The sequence below is a fragment of the Mytilus trossulus genome, chromosome 4 (assembly GCF_036588685.1).
Source record: "Mytilus trossulus isolate FHL-02 chromosome 4, PNRI_Mtr1.1.1.hap1, whole genome shotgun sequence".
NCBI lineage: Eukaryota > Metazoa > Mollusca > Bivalvia > Mytilida > Mytilidae > Mytilus > Mytilus trossulus.
Window position 1 is genome coordinate 36485353 of NC_086376.1, and position 26889 is coordinate 36512241.

At 32.3% G+C, this 26889-nt stretch overlaps 2 protein-coding genes across 2 annotated transcripts in view; one reads left to right on the top strand and one right to left on the bottom strand.

The window, feature by feature from the left end:
* The window catches only part of LOC134716582 (uncharacterized), a 44244-nt gene extending 38934 nt beyond the window's left edge, over positions 1-5310 (top strand). The window contains exon 14 of the mRNA XM_063579594.1: positions 5242-5310. Within this exon, the coding sequence (XP_063435664.1) occupies positions 5242-5310 (69 nt within the window). The remainder of the gene's footprint in view (positions 1-5241) is intronic.
* Positions 5311-15779: 10469 nt separating this feature from the next.
* LOC134715225 (inactive polypeptide N-acetylgalactosaminyltransferase-like protein 5) lies at positions 15780-25347 on the bottom strand. The gene is made up of 11 exons (XM_063577269.1): positions 25245-25347; positions 24210-24538; positions 23493-23644; positions 22090-22264; positions 21325-21522; positions 20393-20510; positions 19370-19552; positions 18615-18749; positions 17416-17517; positions 16553-16687; positions 15780-15943 (listed from the first exon to the last, which is right to left on the bottom strand). Exons 2-11 carry the CDS (start codon positions 24455-24457, stop codon positions 15827-15829), a joined length of 1563 nt encoding a protein of 520 aa, XP_063433339.1. The 5' UTR covers positions 24458-24538; positions 25245-25347; the 3' UTR covers positions 15780-15826.
* Between the last annotated feature and the right edge of the window lie 1542 nt (positions 25348-26889).

Consider the following 26889-nt stretch of genomic DNA (forward strand, 5'->3'; position numbering starts at 1 on the left):
CCGCACAATATTAACCGTCAGAAACACCATCCGTCGGAAATGAAAAATTGTTCGAAATAACCTTTTAAGCTAATTTTGACAGAAGAGTCTGTTTTTCATCTACCCATTCATTAGCAAAATTATTAGAATAAAAAGAGAAATGAAAGATGGCACTGGTTCTCGGGCCACTTCAATACTTAATTGATAGGGAGTGCCGCCGGGTTTCTCTTATCCACCATATAATGTATATAATTCCTATAATTAAGATTTCAAAAATGTTAACCTTTTCCCATATTGTTTGGGTTTGAAATGTTAGTAGTCCTTTGTTAATTTATGTATCATTGTCGTTTTGTTAAGTTTCTATTGTCACCTATTTTGACATCGGACTCTGATTTATTCTTAACCGAGTTTTACTGTGCATATTGCTGTGTAATTGGGTTTTTTTCTACATTGGCTAGAGGAGAGATCTCAAAAAACAAGTTTAACCCCGCCGTGTTTTTGCACCTGTCTTAAGTCAGGAGCATATGGCATTCGTTAGTCTTGCATTGAATTTTTTAGTTTCTTTTAAATATTTCAGAGTTTGTATGATGTCCATTTTAAGTACATATTTTTGTTTTGGGGCCAGGTGCGATATTTTGTCGCTGTATTGAAGATCCATTGGTGGCCGTTCTCTATTGTCTGCTCTTTGGTCGGGTTCTTGTCGCTTTGACGAATTTCTAATGTCCATTCTTAGTTTTATTGATGACACAGATGGTAATGAGACGTCATGTGTGGGATCTGTGAAATGTAAGATATGACACATGTATACTCTTGTATTTGCAGCAGAGTCATTGTATATTTGATCTTTGAAGTAGCTCATAAATAACTGTGAATAGTTCGATTCATGATCTATGGTGCCTCATGTCACATGTATCGCATCAAATCCCATCATAACTCCATGTGTGGTCGTCACCTAATCCGGATTGGTATACGCTTTGTTGTTTCCCTCTAGACCTAGGGTTTAGTTCTATTTCACCTGCTAGTACTAGTAGAAGCAATAATAATAACTGTTGTTGCACATTTGATGCTGTTGGTAATGACAATGGCCTTGTGTTCGCCCTGTGGCTGCAATGTTTTTCTTTATAGTATACAGGTTGTTGTTCCCTTAATTTACTGGTTGATAAGTTTGTTCACATTTTATGTAGAAATCATTTTAGTAATATAAGGTTGATTACATTTAGGTTGATAATTATATTTTTCTAATACTGTTGTTGAGACTAAGAATGTTGGTGTTTTTTAATCTTGGTAAAAAGCGGAAAAGCCCGTGCTGACCAGTGATTTAGAAAATTTGTCTATTTATCAACATTCTTAATTGGCTTTTAAAGAGGTTCAGTATCCAGATATGTCGTTCATGTATGTGATTGTAATCCGATGCTGCTTATACTATTCAAGATGCTTTGTGTTTTTAGTCCTGGTTTAGCGCGGTTCGATGAACCCTCTTTTTTATTTCGATCTTACTTGTTAGTCATTGGAAAATTTTGGAGTATAGTTATTAATTGTACTGTTTATTTCTTTGATATTGTTGTTTAATTTGAAAATTTGTTCTACCAGATCTATTTCTTGTGTAATAAAGTTGTCTGGAGTTTTGTGGTGTTTTCTGACGTTTCCAGTATGGTCACTCTGCCTGTGTTCTACCGGTATTTGGTTTGTTGGGTTGACTTTTTGTTTGAACAAATTTATTGTGCTGTCCTTGACATGTGGTCTTGCTGATAAATCTTTCTAGCATTATTAAAATTGAAAATGGAATGCTGAATTCTGAATGATTTGCGCTTATCTAATATTCATTTTTTTCATGATATAAGTTGTGTTTATTGAAAAGAGTAAAACCGACTTCTATATTGATGATAATTGCTTAGTTATTGATCGTATAGAAAATGAGAAAAATGAATAATGTTTCTTTTCAGGAATTTATTATCGGTCAGTAGGAAATTAAAAATTCCGTCCCACAAATATATGTCTAAGCTATTCACGCATAAGGGAACTCATCAAGGAAGTTTTTCCGTTTGGAAAGGATTATAAACCGTATGGATTGCACATTTTGAGAGCTTGTGGTGCAACAGTTGTAGCCAGTTTTGGCTTAGTGGATATATTTTTAAAACACCAAAGTTCGATATATCAAATGCTGGTTACATAAAGGCCAGTTTAGAGTCTTGTTTGCAAGTTTGGAAAACATATAGCATTTATTTCTTTTTTATTTAGATCTCGTTTTTTATGCATGGTCGTGCGAACGGCTATTCAACTATTAACGTTTGATATAATTTTATGCATATTATACATGGTATAAATATTTTTCCTTTGCTTGATATTCACTTTCCATTGATCGTTCTGAGTTAAACGATGATGAATGGTTTCACCAGGAAAAATCAAATTTCTTTGACAGATGAAAGATTTAGGACGTTTCCTAGTTATACTCATCGTGTTTATGATGGCTGTTGGTGTGATGTTCCATGTAAATATGTATCCTAATCAAGAGGACATGTTTTCAAATAAAGTACAGAACTGGAGAATTTGGAAGATTATTAGCTTTCCATACTGGCAGATTTATGGAGAGATATTCCTCGACGATATTATGGGTAATTTTCTCCTTCTTTTGGAGTTTTCATACAGCTGCATATTTTTTTATGTAATCCGCAATTATTTTTATGAATGCCGCAATTGTCCCGTCTACTATACATATACACGGGTGTAGCGTCCATGTTCCGATACACGTTTTATGTTCGTTTATATTATCTGGGTATCTTGGTATCTAACTTCTGTTATGAGCAAACGGTGATATTCAAATTAAACAGGTTTCGTCACAGTTAGATATTAGGGTCCTAATTGAGGTCTGCGCTTTAGAATTTTAATTTCAGTCGAGAATAAATTCAATGGTTTGAAAGGGAAAAATTTTATCCTTTTTTAAAAATGGGCAAACAATTACATAGTAGGAAAATATAAAATGTAAAAGAACATGCCAAAAAAAAAAAAGAAGGAAATCTGGACTAGACTCGCATTTTTCTTTGTTTTTACAGCACTTACAGATAAACTTTATATTCTCCAACAATTTACGAATATTGAATATGTATCTCTAAACGACAAATGTTTAATTAGACTAGTGGTGAGATATATATAGATTCTTACATTGACACCAGTGGATTATCGGATTTATCCAATCGAGATAGTTAAATTATCAATTTTAAAGTCCGAGCCGCCTCGGCGAGGACTTTAAAATTTATAATTTAACTATCGAGATTGGATAAATCCGATAATCCACGAGTAACTATGTAAGAATCCGTTTCTCTAATGATTAAAAAGACATTTTCTTTTTTTGCTAACCGAAAAATCCCTTCGAGTGCCTTTCACATTGCACGAAGTTGTCAATTTCATTAACACCTGTTATCAAATTTTGATTCATCCAGTCAGCTAAAAAGGTCATGACCCTTAAAATCATCCAATGATCTTTTGAGATCACCAGCAACCACACGTTGATTAAATTTTTTTATACAATGGGTTCGCAAAGGGATAAATTTCCATAGAATTAGAGAAACCATTGTATTCAACAAATTATATCATTGTATACAACACATACACGTGTTACCGTTCTGTTTTTCTGAGTTTATCAAATTCAAAATTGACAAGGAGAATATATAATAAATCTCTTCCAAGACTTATCAATTTCATTTGCAACTAGTTTCTGAAGGGTTTTCAGGTAGCAGACAAATCTACTGCATCATTTATCAGCTGGTGCACCAAAAAAAGGGGCTATAAGGCTATTATTTGACCATCGATACAATAAACTTTACTAAAACGTTTAACAATTTGTTCTTTTCTTCAATCGAACAATAAGATATTTTGTACAAGATACTGAGTAGGTTTAAACCCGAATAAACGTTTTTGTCGATGACGCATACGTACGAAATTGTCGTTATACATTCATTGTGATGTTTCCTTGGTGGTTATCACTTTCCTTGATCATTTTGTCATTGTAAATATTAATAATGTAATTGATATGTACAAAACATTTTAATTGACGACCATTGTGGATTTGCTGATATATATTAAAAAGATTTATACAACACAATCGCAAAAAAAATGCCTTTTCTAAATGGTACACATTATCCGAATTTGAATAGAACAGGTACCGGAATAGCTTTCGGTGTGTAATAACAAATGTCATTTAGCGCCAAAACTAATTGTTAAATTTCGAGGAATTTAATTTTAATGATTTCAATGTTTATGAAGTAAACATTTTTCAAAGCGCTTATATATTTTTTATACATTAGAATATAACAAAAATGAAGTTGAAGAGTTGCCCCTAATTTTATGTAAATTATGCAGATTTTGGTAATTATCTTGAATAATATTATAGATAGAGATAAACTGTAAACAGCAATAATGTTGAGCAAAGTAAGATATACAAATAAGTAAACATGACCAAAATTATCAAATGACGCCTTAAGGAGTTATTGTCCTTTATAGTCAATTTTTAACAATTTTCATAAATTTGTGTAAATTTTTACAAAATATTTTCCACTGTAATTTCTAGACCAAGTTCATTATAGATAGAAATAATTGTAGCAACAAGAATGTTCAGTAAAGTAAGAACTACAATCACATCACCATCACTAAAACACAATTTTGTCATGAATTTATCTTTGTTCATTGTTTAATATGCACATAGACCGAGGTGAGCGAAACAGGCTCTTGAGAGTCTCTAGTTAAATAACATTTGTTGTCAACTTCTAGATGTAAGTTAAGGAATGAATTGCATTCGTTGTATCTTTTATTTCAATTTTTATTGGATTGGTGCGTTCAACAAAGTCACCACAATTTGAATTTTATAATGAAAAGACTTCATACTTCATATACAAAATTACGAACCTAAAGCAAAATGATAGCTTCTCTCTATTTTGTCATAGAAGCTGCTTTATGACGTTTGTCTCATTAATTAAAGGTATGTAATTACTTTCCTAAGTAATACCGATTTTTTGTTAAAAAGAAACAAACAAATAGCATACTCATGTGCAAATGCATTTCATAGAATTACTTTCATTCTAGTAGTATTATTTCCTTTTGGTATACATTGTACATTAAATGCTGCTCAAAAACGTTAAGAAAACTATAAAAAAAAAATAGAAAAAATAATAATTTAGGAATATACACATTATATGCTGAATTTAGTTATCGTATACAAATGCATATCCAGTGTGATTATAAATATTGTTATATTTTATATCCTTTCAGGGATTGATAACAGTTCTTGTTCGTACAACCAATCAGATGTTGAAAGATGTGTCGAGTATGATTGGATAAATATAATTATTGTTGCATTTTACATGTTGTTGTCAAACCTGCTGTTAGTCAATCTGGTCATTGCTTTGTTTAGGTAAATTGCTTAAATAAAACGAAAACTTTATTACTATAATTTTTTATTTAATTTACAGGATAACGTATAATAATGAACCTGTAAGGAATATAACATTAAGAAGATGTGGCAAGAATGACAAGGAGACAAATATACACGAGAGACCCAATGACACAACAATTGACCAGTGGTACATATTCAAAACAAAAAAGTTCATACGCATGGGTTTTAACATAAAAATATTTTAGTAATGAATGTATTAAATGGAAAGCTAAAGACTGGTCATCGTTGTAGGTTTTTAAATGATAAAAACATTTTCGAATGAACTGTAAAACTGAGGGCATATATTGCATGTTTCTCAGATATGGTGTATCAGAAGTTTAAGTAACCAATCTGATTTGTGATCAATAGTATACTGATTTACCTCCCAATAGATGTTTGAAAGGGAAATAAATTAAATTATATATGAATGGGGACCAATATTAGGTGATGTGCATCTTATAAAGATTTAGTACACAAAGTGTTCTAAAATTTAGAGGATGATATAGCACACATACGAAAAGTTATCTCAATAATAAATACACCATAGGAAGTTTATATGAACATATAAAGTTGGCTACAGTTCGATGAGCCAGGCCAGTTGCGTGAAAAATTAACATTTTTGTAACAAATGATGCTGTAGAAGGAATGAGGAAAACAGTTCCAATTTATGCACTAGGGTAACTATAAACTACTTTCATATGCTGTCAAAACCACAATTTTCTCACCCGCAAAGTGGAAAGGGATTAATACAAGTTGCAAAACTTGTTTCCCAATCCACTATAAAACAAATATGTTTAAACTAATGAAATTGGTTCTAGTATTTAATGCGTATATATAATTAATGATATACATTTAAAACATAATAAAAACAATGTGTGTCGATAAAATGCTTATGACAACAACTTATCAAAGGAGAGTATTCTTTCAATTACAAATTTGGTAAATTTGCTGTACATTTCAATTCTTTCAAAATCATTTATCTTAAAGAAATACAAAAACAAAAATTATCCTAAGCTATAAAAGGAGATAGACATCTAACTTAAACACCATGAAAACATCAATTTAATCAAAAACAAAGTTCATTTACTTTTTACTCGAAATTCAGTGCACGTTTTGAAAAAGTGAGATCCAATTCAAAGAAGATCTGGAGCTATATACGATATTCTTATGTAATGGAATACAGTGTACGGGTGCCTGCTGTAGTAAACTTGATTGCAAGACCAATAATTATCATATGTGGGTGTGTTTGTTACTGCAAAAAAAGGAAAACACAACAAGGTCAGCATTAGTAATTATTTAGATTTTGCACTAACATAACATGTAATGACATTTACATAAAAGTAAAATCAAAGTTCAATTACCAAATACTAATGGTTTGATATAAACAAACAGATTGTCGGAGTATAATCATTCGGAACGAAATAATGTACTTTTTCCAGTACAACATAAACAGTTGTGGTACGGACGCTAATGAGACAACTATCTTCTAGAGATCATATAACGTAAATGTTAGCCAAAATATGTTGCATTTTAGAATTTAGCAATAAGTTTAACTTTTACCGCATAGCAAGTTTTTAAATGTCCTGCCAGAACAAAATATGAAACAATTTAAACGAGAAGATTTACGTATAAAAACAAAACATAAACATAATATACTGTAACAAATGACCACATTCGAATAGAAGGATCCTTACTTTGGAGAGGAACATACAGAGTGTTGCGAGGTTTAAATGACTGGGTCCCACGCAAATCCTACGATGGGACAGAGACTCATCATCATAAAACATGAAATAACTGTACAACACAATGAATGAAAAATAAGTATGATATACAGCATCCACAATTAGCAACTAAGTTACAGGCTCTTGATTTAGGTAGTCATTTCCTGATCTACATTCATCATCGCCATATCTATTCTAAGTAAATAACGGACTCAATATTATCAGTCTATGGACGAAGCGATTCGATAAAAACGAGCGATAATATCAACGAGTTGCAAAGCGGGAAATGTCAGACAAATGTTAGCATTTGTACGAAGAACGGTACATTTCTCGGCATAAAGTAATGACTCTTTTCTTAAAACAGGGTGACATTCACACGACATACGTCTGCTGTATAATCATGATAATTTCTATGATTTATTGTATGTAATAACAAGCAAGGTGTATTTAAACGTGATAACAACCTGTTCAATCTATTGTTTTCAATCACTGTTTTAACCGACTAATTCTATATTTGAAGTGATAATACAATGGCGGAATTTTAATGCGGTTATTAATAGTCTCTCGACCTATTAGATTCTAATATAGGTCCAGTGGGGGGATCCAGGGGGTCCGGGGATTAGAAACCCCCTTTTTGCCGATCAATGCATTTGAATAGGGACATATGGTTGGATCCCCCTTTATCCTGGGTTTGGAACCCTCTTTTGAAAACGGCTGGATCCGCCCTTGAGGTCACACTGCTATAGCATATCCACATGCCATTGGGTAATATCGAAATAGACAAAAAATATCATTACTTAAAATAAAACATGCATTCAAACAATCCAATCCAGTACAGCTCCAAATAAAAATGAATATTCAAATGGCATAATAAATATTCCAAACAAATTAAAATGTACAAATACTGATGTCCCGAACTTTGAAGATACCAACTGACTATTGACAAGGAAAACAGTTCTTTTTGGATATCAAAGACTTTTCCCGTTGGTAAATCGATATCTCTATGAACATAATCAGCTCGCTGAATGGACGCTCTTTTACATCGCGATGCCAGTGAGGGCATTCAGATGTATTGTTTCCACGGAGATTTGACTTTCTTGTTTTACTAGTAACCGATCGTATAAATACGCAATCATTTCTTAAAAATTTAGATCGTTCTGTGCTGTTTATTTGGGGTTTTTTTGACGTTATCGTTCTTGTACCATCATAACTGTCTTTACCGTTAAAGCTTTAGAAGTATGCTAGTTCATATTGCACTTTACAAAAGATTCAGCACCCAAATGACGTTTTTGGATGACTGGAACGCCGTAATTTATATGGGGAATTTTTAAAGATTTATAGAAATGTGAAGATGGTGCATGAGTTTGAATGAGACAAATTTCCATCAAAGTAATAATAAGTATCAAGTAAACCATTATAGATCAAAGTAGGGCCTTCAACACGGAGCCTTGGCTCACAGCGAACACCACGCTAAATAGGAACAAAAATAAATACTAGTGTTTAACCATTCAAACAGGAAAACCAACGGTATAATTTGTATAAAAAAGGAGATTCAAAAGTACAGGTCAGATTTTGTCGAATCAGTTTAAACGAAGACAGTATGATTCATCTTTGTCACAAGTTAGTTTCATTGTTATCAATAAAGAAGTTTCTTCCATAGACTGATAATATCCGTCCATGTTGTGCATGCACTTACCTAAAGAAAAATACATGAAAAAACCTGTTTTCATATTTTTGTATTACTTTTTGTAGTTGCAGTCAGTGATTCCTCAACACAAACCACGGAGCAAGAGGAGAGGCGAAAGCAATTACAATATATCAGAACACTGCAGTCGATTTGTTCCGTTCGGTGCACATAAAAAGCTGAAATTGGAATAATATCACATTTTCAGCTATTTCGTCTCAGTACTAACGAAAAATATTGTTCATGAATGACTAGAAAATAGAACAACCAGTTCAAACGAAAAAAAAAAAAAAAAATCTTTTTTAAAGTCAAACAAGATCGGAAATTTTATCTTATATATCTTTATTTGTGAAACTATACGTTTATTTACAAAAATTAGAAGCATATTTATCATAATTTACTTAAAGTAAACTGCATATATCATATCATAACTCGAAACCAGACAACATATCTAACTTGTAAAACCATAGAAGATGACACCAACTTGTTTTTCTACTGTAAATATAATAAAATATTCTGTAGTAACATTCTTAATGACATTGCAATAGATAATCTTTTAGTTTCAAAATATGTTAAAAACTTTGAAACTGAAAAACTAGTACTCCTGCTAAATCCTTTCATAGAATATAAACCAAGTAAAAAACTGGTTCCAATATAACTTTGGTGACATGTTTTGTCTTGCTCTAGCTGCTCAAAGGATAGAATTTTAAATTGATCTTTTTCTAGGAATCATTTGATTTTCTGAGCAATCCACTCTTTGGCTTTCCAAGATACAAATACTCAGGTCGGGTTACGTGTTAGGGATGCAAATCACCTATAGTCAATGATGAAAGATGGGCAACGCGAAGTTATTTGACTACATTGTGTAGATATACATTCGTTTTATGTTATTGGTGACAATTTCTATGTTATAATGAGATAATATTTGTGAGTTAAACATTTTCTTTGCATGGGTTTATATCAATGTCTTGCGTTGTGTAAAAAGGCATTCATTCTATCGATATTAATTACTGATAATGACTGCGCATATTTGATTGAGATAATTTGTAAATTAAACATTGTCGTTGTCATTAAGTTGCAAATGATTTTCAACGAATCCTAAATATGTACTGAATTTATCAGAAGTATCGTATTATTCTTAATTTCAGCTATCTACTGTGACATATGTAGGACTCTGAACCGCGACGGTACTCCGAACCGTCTTAGTCACGCTGAGGTGTGATGGTTTGACGCTGAAGTGAGTTTTTTTTATTACGCTGATGCGATGATGGCATAGTGACACTATCTTGTTGGTAGCTACGCCAAAGTGCAATGGGTTACTAAAATTGCATATTGTTAGTGTTTTTCGTGTCCATCTGTCGATGAAGTAAATAAGTAAAAAAGTTAACATTCATTCAATCGTTCCAGCAGCTACATGCAAACATATTTTTCCATTAATAAAGTGCTTATGTCAATGACTGAAAACGTGAAAGCTGCTTAAAATGCATTACTATTTATAGTTTAAGTACATAATTTACTTAACACCCGTATGTCACTTTTTCTGCAACTGGACTGAAACATATGGAATGTTTTTGTATATCTATCATGAATACAAGTTCTATACATTCTTGATACTACCGGTAAAGAGAAATAATTAGAAAACTTGTGGAATTAAGCCTGTATGTAGCACATCATTTTTCGAAAGTTATAGAAGTTTTTTAGGTTTGTTTACGTACGATTGTGCTTGGAAATCTTTAACTATATGTGGGTACGCTGACATACTCTTCGTCTTATGATCGATATTACGGTAAAGGGTAAGCTCAGTCTGAGATGAGCTAGAGTACTTTAACACATAGAAATCTCAGATGAGAGGAACGAAGTTAAGTCTTTTAAGATAAACTGTTAAAGCAGAAAATGTACTCATGCAGCAAATTTAAGAGAACGATTTCTCATTAGCATGAAACTATGAGTAATAACATCTATGGCAATCGCATATCAGCGAACGGAGTATCGCTCTTCGGCGTAGACTATCGCACTTCAACGTGACCATTGCACTTCAGCGTCCCCATCGCACCTCCATGTCCTACACAACTATATATTATGTATAAAAATCAGTTTATATTCTGCTGTTTACTTTTTATTTGTTTTGTCATATGTATCGTGTCTTACTTTTATAACAATAAAGAATTATTACTCCTTTAAATTTATGAATGAAATAAAAACAGACGGCTGCTATTCATATTGAAAAATAACGAAAACTGTAAAATATCACAATATATTTCATAGTGTGACTGTAATATGAATTCATCTATTATAGTTAGGCTTTTTTGCTGCCATTGTTCACTTATTTGTTGGAATCCTTAAACTATTGGACTCGTTTGCTGATAAATAAACTCATCACAGATACCAGGAGTGAAATTTTATATTTACGCCAGACGCGCGTTTCGTCTACAAAAGACTCATCAGTGACGTTCGAATAAACAAATGTTAAAAAGGCCAAATAAAGTACGAAGTTGAAGAGCATTTAGGACCAAAAATTCCTTAAAGTTTTGCCAAATACAACTAAGGTAATCTATTCCTGAGGTAGTAAAGCCTTAGTATTTCAAAAATTCAAAGTTTTGTTAACAGTTTATTTGTAATTATGAACATATCAATGATAACTCAAGTCAACACAGAAGTGCTGACAACTGGGCTGATGATACCTGGTGATACATTTTGTACTTGGTTGTTAATTAATGGTGGATCAGGTCAAGATGAAATATAATAAAGTATACGTTTGTCATCAGTAGAAAATGTTTTGTTGGTGCTGATCGACAGCCCACCACATATTTAAATGTTAAAGTTGATAGCTGATATCAAAATTGTGATATTAACTCCTTTCTTGTAAAAAGATGATACACTTTAGGATACATCATTCAGTTTTGCATTCCAATGGAAATCGAATAATCTGCAGATAACGTTATGATAAAAATATGCATGTATGTTAGTATTTTCAATACAAGTATCCAAGGTCAACACATTCATCAAACAAAATAGACAGTTTTAAAATTTTGAATACACTATGATTATCAGATCACTCCATTACACACAAATTGTAGAAGGAAAATTCTTGATGAATGGTATTTTAGAACAGTATGTCTTTCTAAGGGGGTTGGTTCAAATCCACACAATCAACTAAACACTTTTCTTTAATATCTTTATCAACCTTCGGATGAATTAGATTTATATCTTGATACGAACAAAAATGTCCAAATTTTAATAAATTATACTTCATTTCTATGCAGAACAGATACAAGTTGTTAATGAATGAATACTCGTTGTTCGTCAAGTGAAAATAAATTTCCTGACATATATGTCAAGTTATCACAGGTACCAGGATTATAATTTAGTACGCTAGACTCGTGTTTCGTCTACATAAGACTCATCAGTGACGCAGAGCCAAACAAGTACAAAATTTGAAGAGCATTGAGGACCCAAAATTCCAAAAAGTTGTGCCAGATACCAAGTACCAGTTAATGCAGATACTATAGAAACATGATATAATCAAGGATGTGAATTAATATTCAAATATCATAGAGATGAGTGTTCATTGTAAGGAAAAACTATATATTAACAATTTAAACCATTATACAAAGATATTTCATGCTTTCAACAAAAGAGAGAAGGAATAAAAAGGACACCAGTGACATTTGTTCTGATACTTTAATAATGTACGTAAAAATTCAGTCACGGTAAAGAGGGTGGAATTGTACCTACCACAGGTAGAACAGATCCTTGGCAATTTGGCATTAAAACATTAACATCTGTCTCATACAAAAGTGTGTTTTTTTTTGGCAAATCGAAATGCAATATTTTTTTTAACAACAAAATATAAGCTTCATGTGTTGTTCCGAAAAATCAGAACTTAATCTGTAAGACAAAATAGCACAACCATAGCATATAAATTGGAACTAGATTATTAAAAAATAAAATTTGCTATTCAAAACAAGTTTGTCTTCTTTCTGTCTTCTTTCTGTTCCAAATTCAACGTTTAATAATAAAAGAGTTCGAAGATCTGTCATATAAGGCCGTGTTCACACCAAACGCCGTGTAGAGTAAACATGTTTACAATTAGTTTAGTGTAGTGTACACTGGTTTCACATTACATTTGTTCACATCTATACACCTTGTTTAGCTACCTGTTCATAAGATTTGTTCCCACTTGTAAACTATATGTCATTTAAATGTTCATTACGTAGAACTGAATTCAAATTTTTTTCTAGCGGTAAGGGAACAACCATTTGACTTCAAAAGTGAGGTGGGGGATGGGAATGGAAATATTCCGGTCCCCAATTTGATAAAAAAAAAAAATGGTCATACAGATGATAAAAAAATGTATTCTGAATCAAGAGTTTCCCCATACATTATAGTGTTAGATATTGATCAGCAGCATCGAAAAAAAGGGAATAAAAACGTACGCGCGAAAAAAAATCTGACTCAGATAAAAAAAATAACTCTCCCCCTTTTTTTAAGTTAAGTGGTTGCTACTTTATGAAAGCCATTTTTATAATTTGCAGTAGTTTGAATATACTAGAGATGTCTCGATAACGCATTAGAAAACGTTAGCTGCAACAGCGTGCTACATTTTATCTTTTCTGTTCGTTTCAAATGGTATTTCTTCTCCAAGGAGTATTTGGTAAAGGAATAGGGTAACGGTTTTTTTTAATTTATTTTACGTGTTGTTTAACGGATCTGAGATATTAGACAAATATAATATTATCATTTACCACACACTTTTTTTAGTAATGCATTTATGCGTGAATCGTTTTTTGAGTAAAGACCAGTGGCGAATATTTCTGTGTACGTCAAGCCGATTCGGGAAGACCTTTTCAAATGAATTAGGCAGCAACTATTTACTTCATTTTTTGTGGAGGGGGAGGGGGGCGTGAGCTTTTTATTTTTTTCAGGACAAATTTTGGTGACAAGTCGAAATCAATTTTAGCATTATATATAGTGGCAGCTGAGGGTGAAACAAACATTTTTTTTTTCAGGGCCAAAAACTGGAAACATTTTTTGTTTCCAAAACAAAATCCATAGCTCACCACCCCCACCCCTTGCCTATATGTTTTATACTCAACTATAATAGCCCCCCCCCCCCCCCCCGAAAATCAATTGGTTGCTGCCTTATGGGTTCGACAATGATGCTGCTTTGAGTCTTGATTAGGGGTTAATAAAATACGTTAACAAAAAAAAATCTGTAAAATTTAGACAACTAATAATTATCAAAAATATCAATTTTACTCAAAAATAGTTTCCTCCTTAAATATATACACGATAAAATAAATGTTCTTAATGCCTAGTTTTGTGTACACTTAACCTACACAAGGCCTACATTGACTATCGACTGTGTGTAGGTAAAACATGATTTAAACTACATGTAAACATTGAGTTTCATCAATGGGAACGCAATTGTGTTTAGTTTACGTGTGAGTTACACTAACACAACACCGAATTTAGGTCAATGTGAACACGGCCTAAGTCAGAGGTTAAGTTTGTTTTAAAACAAGGTTCAGTCTGCCAGTTTCTACATCTGAAAAAACATGTACCAAGTCAGGAATATGACAATTGTTATCAATTCGTTTGATGTGTTTGAGCTTTTGATTTTGTCATTTGCTTAGGGACTTTCCATTTTGAATTTTCCTCGGAGTTTAGTATTTTTTGTGATTTGACTTCCTTATATATCGATATAATGCTAGAAATATCACTTAATGCGGTACCTAACACCTTGTCTAAGCTTAAAAAGGCTCGTTTAATTTTCATAATATATAGTTTGTCTATCTGATGAGTTGAGCCTTTTTCAACTGATTTTTATATCTCGTTCTTATGTTGTACTCTTATACCACTGCCCCAGGTTAGATGGAGGGTTAATATCCTGCTATCCTGTTTAACCCCGCCACATTCTGTATGTATGTGCCTGTCCCAAGTAAGGAGCCTGTAATTCAGTGGTTGTCGTTTGTTTATGTGTTACATATTTATTTTTCGTTCATTTTTTGTACATAAATAAAGCCGTTAGTTTTCTCATTTGAATTGTTTTACATTGTCATTTCGGGGCCTTTTATTGCTGACTATGCGGTATGGGCTTTGCTCATTGTTGAAGGCCGTACGTTGATCTATAGTTATTCTAATATCTGTGTCATTTTGGTTTCTTGTGCATAGTTGTTTCATTGGCAATCATACCACATCTTTGTTTTAAATGTGTTAGTAATAAGTTGTTAGAGAAATTTTTCAGAGTTGTGTTTTGGCTGATTTGATATCTTAAATATTGTTAGATGAGAAGTATGGATGCGATCATTTAAAGATGATCAATATCAATTATTGAATGCGATCAGTGTATTTTGCAAAACTTTTAGAAATGTTTGGTCCTAAATGCTCTTCAACTTCGTAATTGGCCTTTTAAACATTTTTTTTGATTCGATCGTCACTAATGAGTCTTCTTTTGTACACTAAACGCGCGTGTGGCGTAAGTTAAAAATGTTAGTCCTGGTATCTATGATGAGTTTATTTATATATCACTAAGTCTTACTCAGTATATGATTTGATACGTTACTTGTTGTCTCAAAGTTAGTGGATCTTGTTTTTATGGTCAATATGCTAAATAATTCGCGTTTACCTGGTGAGTCAAAATGAAATCTTTGATGAGTTTATACAAACAAAAAATGTGCTAGAACTCGGGGTTTCTCTGTTTTACATCTTCGCGCTCAGCCGAAACCAAAACCAAACCGAGAACGAGACCTAAACTAGAACCAAGATCAATTGAGATAGTTAAGTTCTTAATATATGCTAATAAATTTCAATGAACCCAACACGTATGTTCATTTATATTTATCTGAAGAAGACAAAATCGCATTGATTGTTTTCTGAATAAAATCACAATTCAATTTAATGCTAACTTTAAAATTCAATATAAGCATTGAAAAAATATATACAATTCTTTGTGAAATTTGTCATGTAGATTCCAATGGAAAGTCTGTTTTATTTTTATTTTTCAATCATATTAAGTCATATTTTAAGTAATGACCACTTTTGATGATTGTCCCTCTTGCACATTTCAAATCCTATATTATAACCATGTATTGTTAAACAGTATCCTGTACTTGTATGAATTATTTCGCCATTCTGAAAAGAAAATTTTTATTCAGCAATATAGTTCAGTTATTCTTCCATGTGTTTTCAAGAGCAAGCATTTGTAGGATAAGGATTTCATTGTATTAAATAACCATTCATAAAAAACATAGTTTAAGGGTTATGTCTTTCATAACGGCGAATAAAAAAATGATGACCCTGTCCTATTGTGAATAATGTTCTGTCATGCATTTGGATATGTGTTTGTCTTTTTATTTAATTGTTTCACAGTTTGTAATGTCTAGACATGTTCTAGCTGCCTATAAAGTTAATGTTTTGTCTTTAAATGAATGCCGTTCAATCTACAATAGTTGCTTAAACCCATATCATCTGGAATTTGTTAGAAGTCTGATTGGTAATCATACCTTATTTTATACAACAATATATGTAATAGCAGTCCTGTATGATATGTACTTCTTAGATATATACTCCGTTTAACTCCCTAAAATATACTTTTACAGTTTGTTTCCGAATAATTATTGATACCTTTTAGATCTGATTGTGGAAGTAAAGAGATTTAGTATACCAGACACGTGTATTAACTTTACAGGATTCATCAGTAAATCACATTATATAATCAGAATCAGAACACATCACTCCTACCTTAGTTAATTTGAATGTATCTTGTGGTTGTTCGTAACAATTCTGTATATAAGGAACTAGGTCGAATACTTCTTTCTTTAAAAACATACATTGTAGGTTGGTCCTAAAACGGCCATCTGTGGTCAATCCAAACAACTTTAAAATACAATAAATAACTTTTCACATCACTGATGCAAAAAAAAACAGGTACAAATATGCTTTCTACATTGTTAAAAAATGTACTAAATATACAGCTTATATATATATATAAACATACGACTAAACATGTGAATCTGTGTGACAGACACACTCCATCGGATAACCAGTGATTAAACAGAGCTACTTACACCATAACATATAGATACTTCGCCTAAAATGTAGCCCAACAATATATTCAAATTTGAATGAGGAAAATTTTGTTTTCCCCTACGCAGGATTTGAACTCTCGCTTCTGTGACATCGTCGTACTACCGCTTGCCTTGTTAACAGCGCCATAAACCATTCGACCAACAAGGCATTTAAATATTAAATCCAACTTAATTTAGTCTTCGAAGTGAATACTTTGAACACTGTCAACAACCATCGGTATAATATTCGTGTTACGAGTAAGGTCATTCAAAAACTAAATATTGAAGAAAAAAAGATTTGTTAGCGTAAAAATTTACGTGAATTTATATGTTGTATGCTACTAGATAAACTATATAAATTAAACTATACAAATAACAAGATGTACCGTCATTTATATGGAAGAATGTACGAATAAAAAAATCAAAATGCTACTTTTTGATTCAAATTATATTTAAACTTATTGGTCTGTAGACATGCATTATGCTAAGAAGAAAATCTTGTTTCATTACTAAAACTATATGATCATATTGCCATACCTGTGTCTGTGTATCATTAGAACATGGCTTTATAGTTATCCTTAATGGACTAGAGAAAAGGTGACCTTGATTGTCTAGGCATAATCCAGATCCATTTGTACTCTATAAACAAAATCAGGAACACATTGTTATAAAAGATATTAACAAAAAGGGTGACTGTTACCATGATAAGTAGACCTCTTCTTCACTGCAAATACACCTTGTATGACAATTATGGTGTTACAAGTTTGATAAGAAGTGCATTGTACTCACAGATATTGGTTTACATTATCGTATGAAGAAATAAAGACCAATTTCAAAAATGAAAAAATAATTAACATCAAATAATTGGATAAGCAAATGGAAGTAACTTGCTTGTGGGAGCACCTTTGTTCCCTATAAATAATAAGTACATGTATTAGTGAGAAAAATCTGACAAAATAGATTGTAACTAACTGAGGAACAAAATGGACAATTCTGACTGATTTATTTGAATCAGAATAACCGAAAATCCTAATAAAAGTCGATTGTAGATTTTTTTATTTTTAATCATATGAAATTACAAGAAAATAAACATGTGCTGTGTTTGAATTTGTTAGTTAGCTTTTTGGTCATGAATGTTTGTCTCTAATATTTAATTAACTGCATTTGTATTCAGATATCGCAGATCAAATTTATTCGTTCATTGTGTAATCATACATTTTTTGATTGAGTTAAGTCTGCCAATTGATATTTTATCGTATGTTTTTCTATGTTGTGATGTTATGCTATTGTTTCAGAAAAAGGGAGGGGGTTTGGATCCATTAAAACGTTTAATCCCGCTGCAAATGTTTGCACCTGTCCTAAGTCAGGAATCTGATGTACACGTGTTTCTCGTTTCTCGTTTTATTTATATAGATTAGACCGTTGGTTTTCCCGTTTGAATGGTTTTACACTAGTAATTTTGGGGCCCTTTATAGCTTGTTGTTCGATGTGAGCCAAGGCTCCGTGTTGAAAGCCGTACTTTAACCTATAATGGTTTACTTTTTAAATTGTTATTTGGATGGATTGTTGTCTCATTGGCACTCACACCACATCTTCCTATATCTATGAACATTCCGCTTGTTACTCTTATTTCTTCGTGGAAATTAACATAGTTTGGTAGTTTCTTGAATAATGAAACGCATATATGAAGGGTTAGACAATTAATTTTCTACCAATAAGATGAGACGTTAACATACCATGATACTACCAATAGATGAACTATTATCTTTGTATTGAAATAGTTCAGGCCAAATGTTGTCTAAAAACCATGAAAATGGTTTACAACGTCTTCGTTGTCTCCGCTGCTTACTTAGTCCGCCGACTGATATACTCTGTAAAAAGCAAACGATTAATACTAATTAAATGCGTACCAAAACAATCGAGTTCGTTGAGCAACTTAGTGAAAATCTGATGCTTCTCAGAAGCATGCTTGCACTTTACAAAAGATTGTATGACTTTAGAATATTTTAAAATTAGATACTATTCCAATCGAAGCTCGGACTCCCTGTCAACATTTAGCTTTATTTTGTTGTCCTTTTCGGTTATACAAGCTCTTTTACAAGCGCATTTTTAGGGTTTTGAACTATGAAATACGTTAGTCCCAATTAATACTGATGTGCAGCAGTACAGTTTGTACTGTAAAAGCTGTTAAGACCTGTGTAAATTTGAAAGAATTGAAAAATAAAACTTCAATAAAGTATAAAATCAAATAAGCCACAGTATGTGTAATTCAAATTTTTAATTTTCTGCTATTTCTAGGCAAAGTGTAAACTCAAGTCCCTCTTTTACTTTGTTTCAGTTTCCATACCTCGGTAATTTCGCATGTTCATGTATATATGGACTCAAAATGTAATCGTACAGATTGAACTTTCATAATGTGCTAGAAATTATCAGAAATATTGCACCCGAAAATTAACTCAGAACGTAAACATTTCCATAATTAAATTACTACCTTCATTCCTGGATAATTATCATAAACGTATGATGCAAATTTATCCATCCAAACGTCGGCGACACGTTTGTAATTATGCATTTCAATATCCATTCTGTTGTTCTGTAAGTAAGGTTGGCTCCTAGTTATGTGACCAATCCGTGAACAGGCTACATGAACTAATTTCCCGCCACATAACCACACCTATTAATATAAGTTATCATTCATTACGTACAAATGTATTTGTATTCACAAACATTTTCGTCAAAACAGAACTATTTGTGTACACAGATAGGTAAGGCCACAATATTCGACTTGTCCAAATCGATGGTTCTCGGCCTCAATATCAATAATCATGCAAATGGACTGTTTTCAAAAGTCATCTATTTTCCACGAAATTTCTTTTAAATCTCAGCAGAAATTCTATGAAAATTTAAACATTTAAACATGAGACATGCAAAATTCTCTAAGACAGAAACGTTACTGAGAGATACTGAAGTAAGTGGCATTTATTTTACAAGAGAAGTGTGATTTCGTCAATAATCGAAAAAGAAGGTGTGATTTTCTTTACAGCCGATTTCAATGAGTATGTAGCTCAAGGTAATATCTTTGGTTAGCTTACTTGCGAGCTGAACCGTGAAGACATTGTTGGATTGGGTAAACTATCCTTCTTTAAGAGAAAACTAGTCCGATAGATAACCAATCTATGTGTCTGTAGGACTAGGCTACTTCGAAAGGAGGATAGTATACCTTACCTAACAATGACTTCACGTTTCAGCTAGCAAGCAAGGTAATCAAATATATTACGTTTAGCTACATACTCATTGACATCGGCTGTAAAACCCATCCTATAGTCTGCATTATTTGCATGCTAGACATTTTCAGTCCAATCCTACAATGTAATTTGAATGGAAATTAACTCCCTCAATGTTTTGTTTAATGTTAACCAATTGCAAGCAACAATATAAATTGGTAAAAGAGATGTGTATGTTCAAATGTGCAAAAAACTACAACATGATATTGAAAATATTTAAAAAATACAACCTTGAATGACAATTCCAAGTTTTCACCGCCCCAGATCTTCAATCCAGCGTCATACATCCCGATTTCTTTGAAGAAATCCTTCCGAATAGCAAAGGCTGAGCCAACAGCTAAAACCCCTCTGAAATTGATTTTATCATGAATAACATACTTGATATTTGGCTGTTTCGATTCATTCATATCTGCTACAACAGTTTTCAAATATATAAATTAAACGTGTTATCTTAAATGCACTCGACTCAAATCTTCACTAACTAGGAATGTCAGTTTTCCTATCTAAAGCTAGGTTCACACTGCCGATCAGATCAACTCGATGATCCCGATTGTCCAAATTTCCACGATCGGCAGTGTGAACCTAGCTTAAGGTCGATGGTTTTCCCAGGGCATTCCGGCTTCCTCCGCCAATAAATTAAAACTTGCCGCCACGAAATGTCCAAAAGCGGTGCTTAAAAGAGCCGTTAAAACACCCAAAATCAAAACTCATATCAAACTGGTATGAATGTTTTGTGACATATTTGAAAGACGGCAAGTGTATGTTGCTGAACTAAAGGTTTTTTTTTTATTTGTAAGAAAATTTGACTGAATTGTTTTTTCAAACATTTCATTCCTTTGCCGATACCGTATCTTTAAATTTCAAACGAAAATATATAAATTATGTACAAAATTTATAAATGTAGAAGAGCCTGTATTAAACTACATAAAACAATAATAAACAAGAAATAGGTAAAAATATTTTTTATCAATTAGGAAATTAGTAGGGTTGGAAAAATCGTCAAACTAATCTTTACGTCAAGCACCTTCGTTACAGAAACCACCAACAAAATGCATCCAAAAAAAGTATATTGTTTTTAATAAAAACAAGGGAAATCAAATTAAGATTGCTTGTTTGTTTTTCTTTTATTATGTGAATTTAAATTTTGAAATTATAAACTTACGGAAGAACTAAATCTCCATGCTTAAGTTGTTCCTGTCGGAATTCTGTTTCAAAGAATCGAAGTCTCCAGTCAAAGCCATATCTTGTTCTGTACGTTTTTGAAAATGTGTATTTGAATGTATTCGGATTGATATCATCCAACTGACTCATAGCAACTGCATTGGCATTTTCGTCTATTATTTTCAGCAGTGGAATTGACCTTGAAGGTATACATTTTGTATTATACATTATTGAAATTTAAATCTTATAAAACGTGGTCTGCAAATTCTAATGCAAACTAGAGTTTAATTTTGCAATTTCGGACAGATTTATCTTTGAAATTTTAAAGTGTGACATCAACCACATAATAAGTATTTTAAAGCGACACACCATTTAAATAAATGATCGAAGAGATACCCGAATCTACATTATCATTTTCCCTTTTTAACACACAATTTTGCCGGAGCTTTGATTCTCATTTCTCAGCTGTCTTTTAAAACTGTCTCGTCCATTTGACAAAGTCATCTCTATTTTCCACAGCAAATTTCTAAATACCGAGGATCTTAACACAAATTGTTGGTGTGAGAAAAATGCATACCTCATAAACATTTTTCAATGTTGTTGGAAAAAAAGCGATAGTATGTTTGCATCTACTGTACACACGTTGACTGTGTTTCCTCTTATACATAAACAAATGTTGCACGATAAGAGAACGATATTAAAATCTTTTTGAATTAATCAAAATTATTAACATACACAAAATAGCAAGATACATTCATGTATTTACCAGTTTATGTTAACTTCCATGTGACTGTCTAGAAAACAAATCACGTGACCAGTCGCGTGTGTCACGCCTTCTAGTCGGGCACCAATCAAACCAAACCTTTTACGCAGTGACACAACCTTCACCACATCACGGAACGTTTTTCTAATGAGATGCAATACCTGTCTATAGACGGTCTCTGAAGAAATAAAAACAATTTTAGATAGCATATTGTAGAATCTAATGAAAGGTTTTTAAAAAAGTAAAGTTTGGAATGAATGGAGGAATTTGCTTTGGTTGTTTAAAAAAATTTAGAAATAATATGCTGTTATCAGCGCAGAACTTTCTATAAAAAAACACGTTTAATTCTTAATTATAATACTATTTTCGTGCTTACATTATGTAATGGTTGGTTAATGTTGAGGTCTTAACTGAAAAGAATATAAACATTTAGGCAAACACCACAGATCGTACGTTGAGTGGTCTCTTAATTCTTTATTAGTTTTGGGTTCTGTCTTCTCTTATTTTATTTCCCTTTTTAATAAATCTTTTCCGCTGAACAACATGTAAAGTATTCATACCAGTTTACCATTTGGTTTTGTTTGGTATGTTTCAAAATACGTACGTGTTGTTAAATAGTTAAACTTTGATATTATACATTGTTCATATATATTTAACATGTTGGTTGATACATGTATCTACGTTGTTGTGTTTTAAATTTAGTCGGTGCAGTATTCTTACAAATAACACTCCAACAAACACAAAATTAAAAAAAAAAAGATAACAACCATAACTATATTATTATCAACGTTATGAATTTTGTCTGAATGCATTTATATGTGAACTGCTAATTCATTCCAAATGTTGTATCATCTAAAAGAAAATATGTAAAAATTGTACTGTTTGGTTACTTATACATCCTCGGCTTTCAAATAATCGGCTTTGAAGGTAAAGCCAGAAAATCGCTTCGGACGCATAAAATATTAAACGTGTTGTTTTCGATTTTTTGTGTCTTCGAAAGAAGTTGTAAATGTTGCAGAAAATGTAAATCTGATATATATAATCAGCATAAAACTAATAACCAAAGATAATATAGATTGTCAATCTTTGTTACATGTAAGCAATTGGTTTCACCGTCATCGCCGTCATCCACAAGTATAATTTGTTGTAGATTCTGAGTCCTGTATGCCACACAGTAGATCGTTCGGAGCAATATCGACGGCATTGTCTGTAAAAATTACCGTTATTGCCGATATCCACCAGATTCTGAGTCATGTAGGCCACACTGTAGACCGTTCGGAGCAATATCGACGGCCATTGTCTGTAAAACTTACCGTCATTGACGATATCCACCAGATTCTGAGTCCTGTAGGTCACACTGTAGATCGTCTGGAATAATATCGACGGCCATTGTCTGTAAAACTTACCGTCATTGCCGTCATCCACCAGTATAATTTGTTGTAGATTCTGAGTCCTGTAGACCACACTGTAGACCGTTCGGAGTAGTATAGACGGCCATTCTTTGTAAAACGTTATGATAACACTAATGGTTAGCTGGCTGGGTTCAGGGGTTTCGCAGCTGAAATTTATACAAAACTTATTGTCTATGACAAATGTATTTTCAAGGTCAATGATCTACAGATCAACAAATTTTCATGTAAAACTGTTTAAAATCATATTTAGTGTTGTTTAAAGTGTTTTAACATTTACATTTCTACGTGAATGACATATTTCTACAAAATCTCTTGTCAAATCAGAGTGTTCGGGTAAAACCTTTTTAATTTTTAGAGGTAAAAGCTTCATCTCAAAGAACAATATTTTTTTATATTAATATAGATTACTAGAATTTCCATTCCACTCTTGACCGGTTTAATGAATTCGGTCTAGGCATTTAGTCATCATTGATAGCCGTTACGGGGCCTATCATATTAAGTTTTAAAAGCTTCTGTTGTTATGTTGCTGTCTCACTGATTCAACCAAGTAAACTTATGTTTTAATGTTAATGCCCTCTCCAACATTAATTGATAATACCTTATACCACAAGGTTCACTTTAATTTACTTAATTACATACTAAAAATTGTAAATAAACGCATATAATTTAGAACAGTAAGCAGTTTATTTGTATGTTTGTATGTGTATGTACCTATCAGGTCTTGAGTCGGGTATTTCTCTATTGACAGGTATGTCATCGCTAAGTCGGACATTTATGAAATACTCTTGAAATTCCTGTCTTGTCGTCTGCAACCCTCTGTCACGTGAGTTTGGCGGGTAATATACGTCTTTACTCTTCTGTTCTGATCGGAATTCACTTAGTTCGACATGGTGTTGTATGAACAAAGCCGTAAAGCTTATTCCAAATAGTATCAGCACAACTCTGATGTATCTGTACATGACATAGTGATCACAACAACATTGTTTGGACGTAGCACTGTGGGGAATGTCGCTGCTTTTTTTGGTTCTCTCACATCGTTACTGATAATGAAAAAAAATTGACAACAGTTTTTGGAAATTCAGTCACTGCCCAGCAAAGTCCAAATGTGATGGTGTCACGGAATAGAAGTTCCTTCATAATAAAAGTTCCAAAAGGAAGAAATATTCTGGAACATTATTTCCACAGGAATAAATATTACAGTAAATGTTCCTAACGGAATAAATGGTATAGAATATTTGTTCCAACAGGAATAGGTATTATGACATTGTTTATAACAAAGTTTCCAGTGGAACTTCTGTTAGGTGGAACAAATATACGTTGACAATGGAAAGAAACAATCATAGGCCACTGTTGGACCTTCAACAATGAGATAAACCTATACCAAATGTGCGTGTATAGTAGGATATTTAACTGGTAATAGACCCCGAAATGAAAGATGTGAAACTATTCGAATGAAAAACTAACGGCCTAACTTGTAACATTTTTTTTTTATGAAAAACAAAAATTCAAAGCAAGCATGAATTGAGACGAACATACATTTTGTATCCTACACAATACTTGTTTTCATTTGCATACGATTTACGAAAACAAAACCAACTATATGAAATTGAGACACTGAACATAACTGTTATGACTGCATAAAAGTTCCAATGTTGCAACGTATGTGCTTTAGGTAGTTTAGCATGTTTCGATATTTCAGTAGATACTGCACCATAAATGATCATAAATATAAATATGGTTGCTTACCTGTTTGAAATAAACGTGCCTTACAGTAAACACACACTATGTATAATTATGTTTACCTGTACAGGTAAAATTAATCAATGAATTACATCCCGGAAGTGAAACGATGTGTGCTTGTCAAAGTTTCCTATTGACATGTTTTTGGTTATATTTGTAAATATTTTTTTTATCAAAACTATTTATTAGAAAAATGTTTGGTTTTTTTAATTTGATATAAAGATGTTAAAACGTTTGCTGTGTATAATCATGATATACGTTCGGTTTTTTTTACTGAAAAAATACTGAAGGATGATCTGTCCTCAGTTTCGAAATAGCATGCTTTTAAAACTAAAAGGCCATTGTACATTGCTAGTATATTTATAACAGAACTTCCAAGAAGCAAAAAAGACCGTGTCCTTGTTTATGAGATATAATCAATTAAAAATTTGGCGGGAAAACGATTATCTCTAGATTAATCGTACATTTTAACAAGGACTTTCTATACATGTATACTATTCTTTAGTATAGAAAGTCCCTGATTTTAAGTTACATGTTTACCATTAATATTCATTATGCACAGATTAATGATTTTCGGACCGACAGTTTTGTTTTTGTTTTTTTTTTTCAAATAAGGAAAAAATTCAACATGACACCTGGCGGAATATTTTTTTTAAAGGTATAAGAGACCCGGATGTTATTAAGTCGGAGTAACTAGTAAAAAAATAAGACGTTCAAAGCATCTAGATTATTTAATTTCATATAAAGGTAAAATCATGTTCTCTATTTACTAAACTAGTTCAAACTTTTCCATTGTTACCAATTTTAATTGATATCTCATCACGAACTAGAGCTTTAAAAAGCAACAGACACAGCTCCTCATCTAATCTTATCTACCTCGAATTTGACTGCAAGGTTCATCTTAATACCGGTACTAGACTCTATGACAAGTTTGTTTGGATGTTTTAGTTGGATTTTTTTGTCTATTTTGATGTAAGTTACACAATTTTGATTACAGGATCCATATTATTGTCACCTAAACCAATTACTTCTGTTAGAGTTGCTCACATAATTTTGTCAATATGAACAACTGCAAAGTGAGAGGTTTATCTAGCTATAAAAGCAGGTTTTACTCACTATTTTTTCTTCCAATAATGAATGTACCAAGTCAGACATATGAAAGTTGTGTTCCATTCTTTCCGTTGGCATAACTTTCGGAACGTTCGGGTATTGATTTTCTTCAAAAGCGTAATATTTTATTTGGCTTTGCAACTGTGTTGATTCGAGCGCCACTGCTGAGTCGTATATAGAAGAAACGAATGTCTTATGTAACAAAATATAAGCTTAGTACCTTTCATGTTGTTATTTTTAACAAATCACATAGGCAAGTAGCGCAAATCAATAAACAGTTTTACATTTGCGCACCTTTGGGGATAAAATTTGTTTAATTCTCCGCGCATCGTTCGATTATATTTACGCGCATACATTTAAACATCGTTTTTGTCTGTAAAAGTCATTACATTAATTGCTTGATAAACGAATTAGGTATAGACAATTCACTTGGAAAGTCAACATATACCCTCACGACACTTACCAAAGAGGAAATCCTGGATAATCATTGGTCTGTTCTTTGTTCCTTTGGTATTTCAACCAAAGATGAAGAACTGGATCT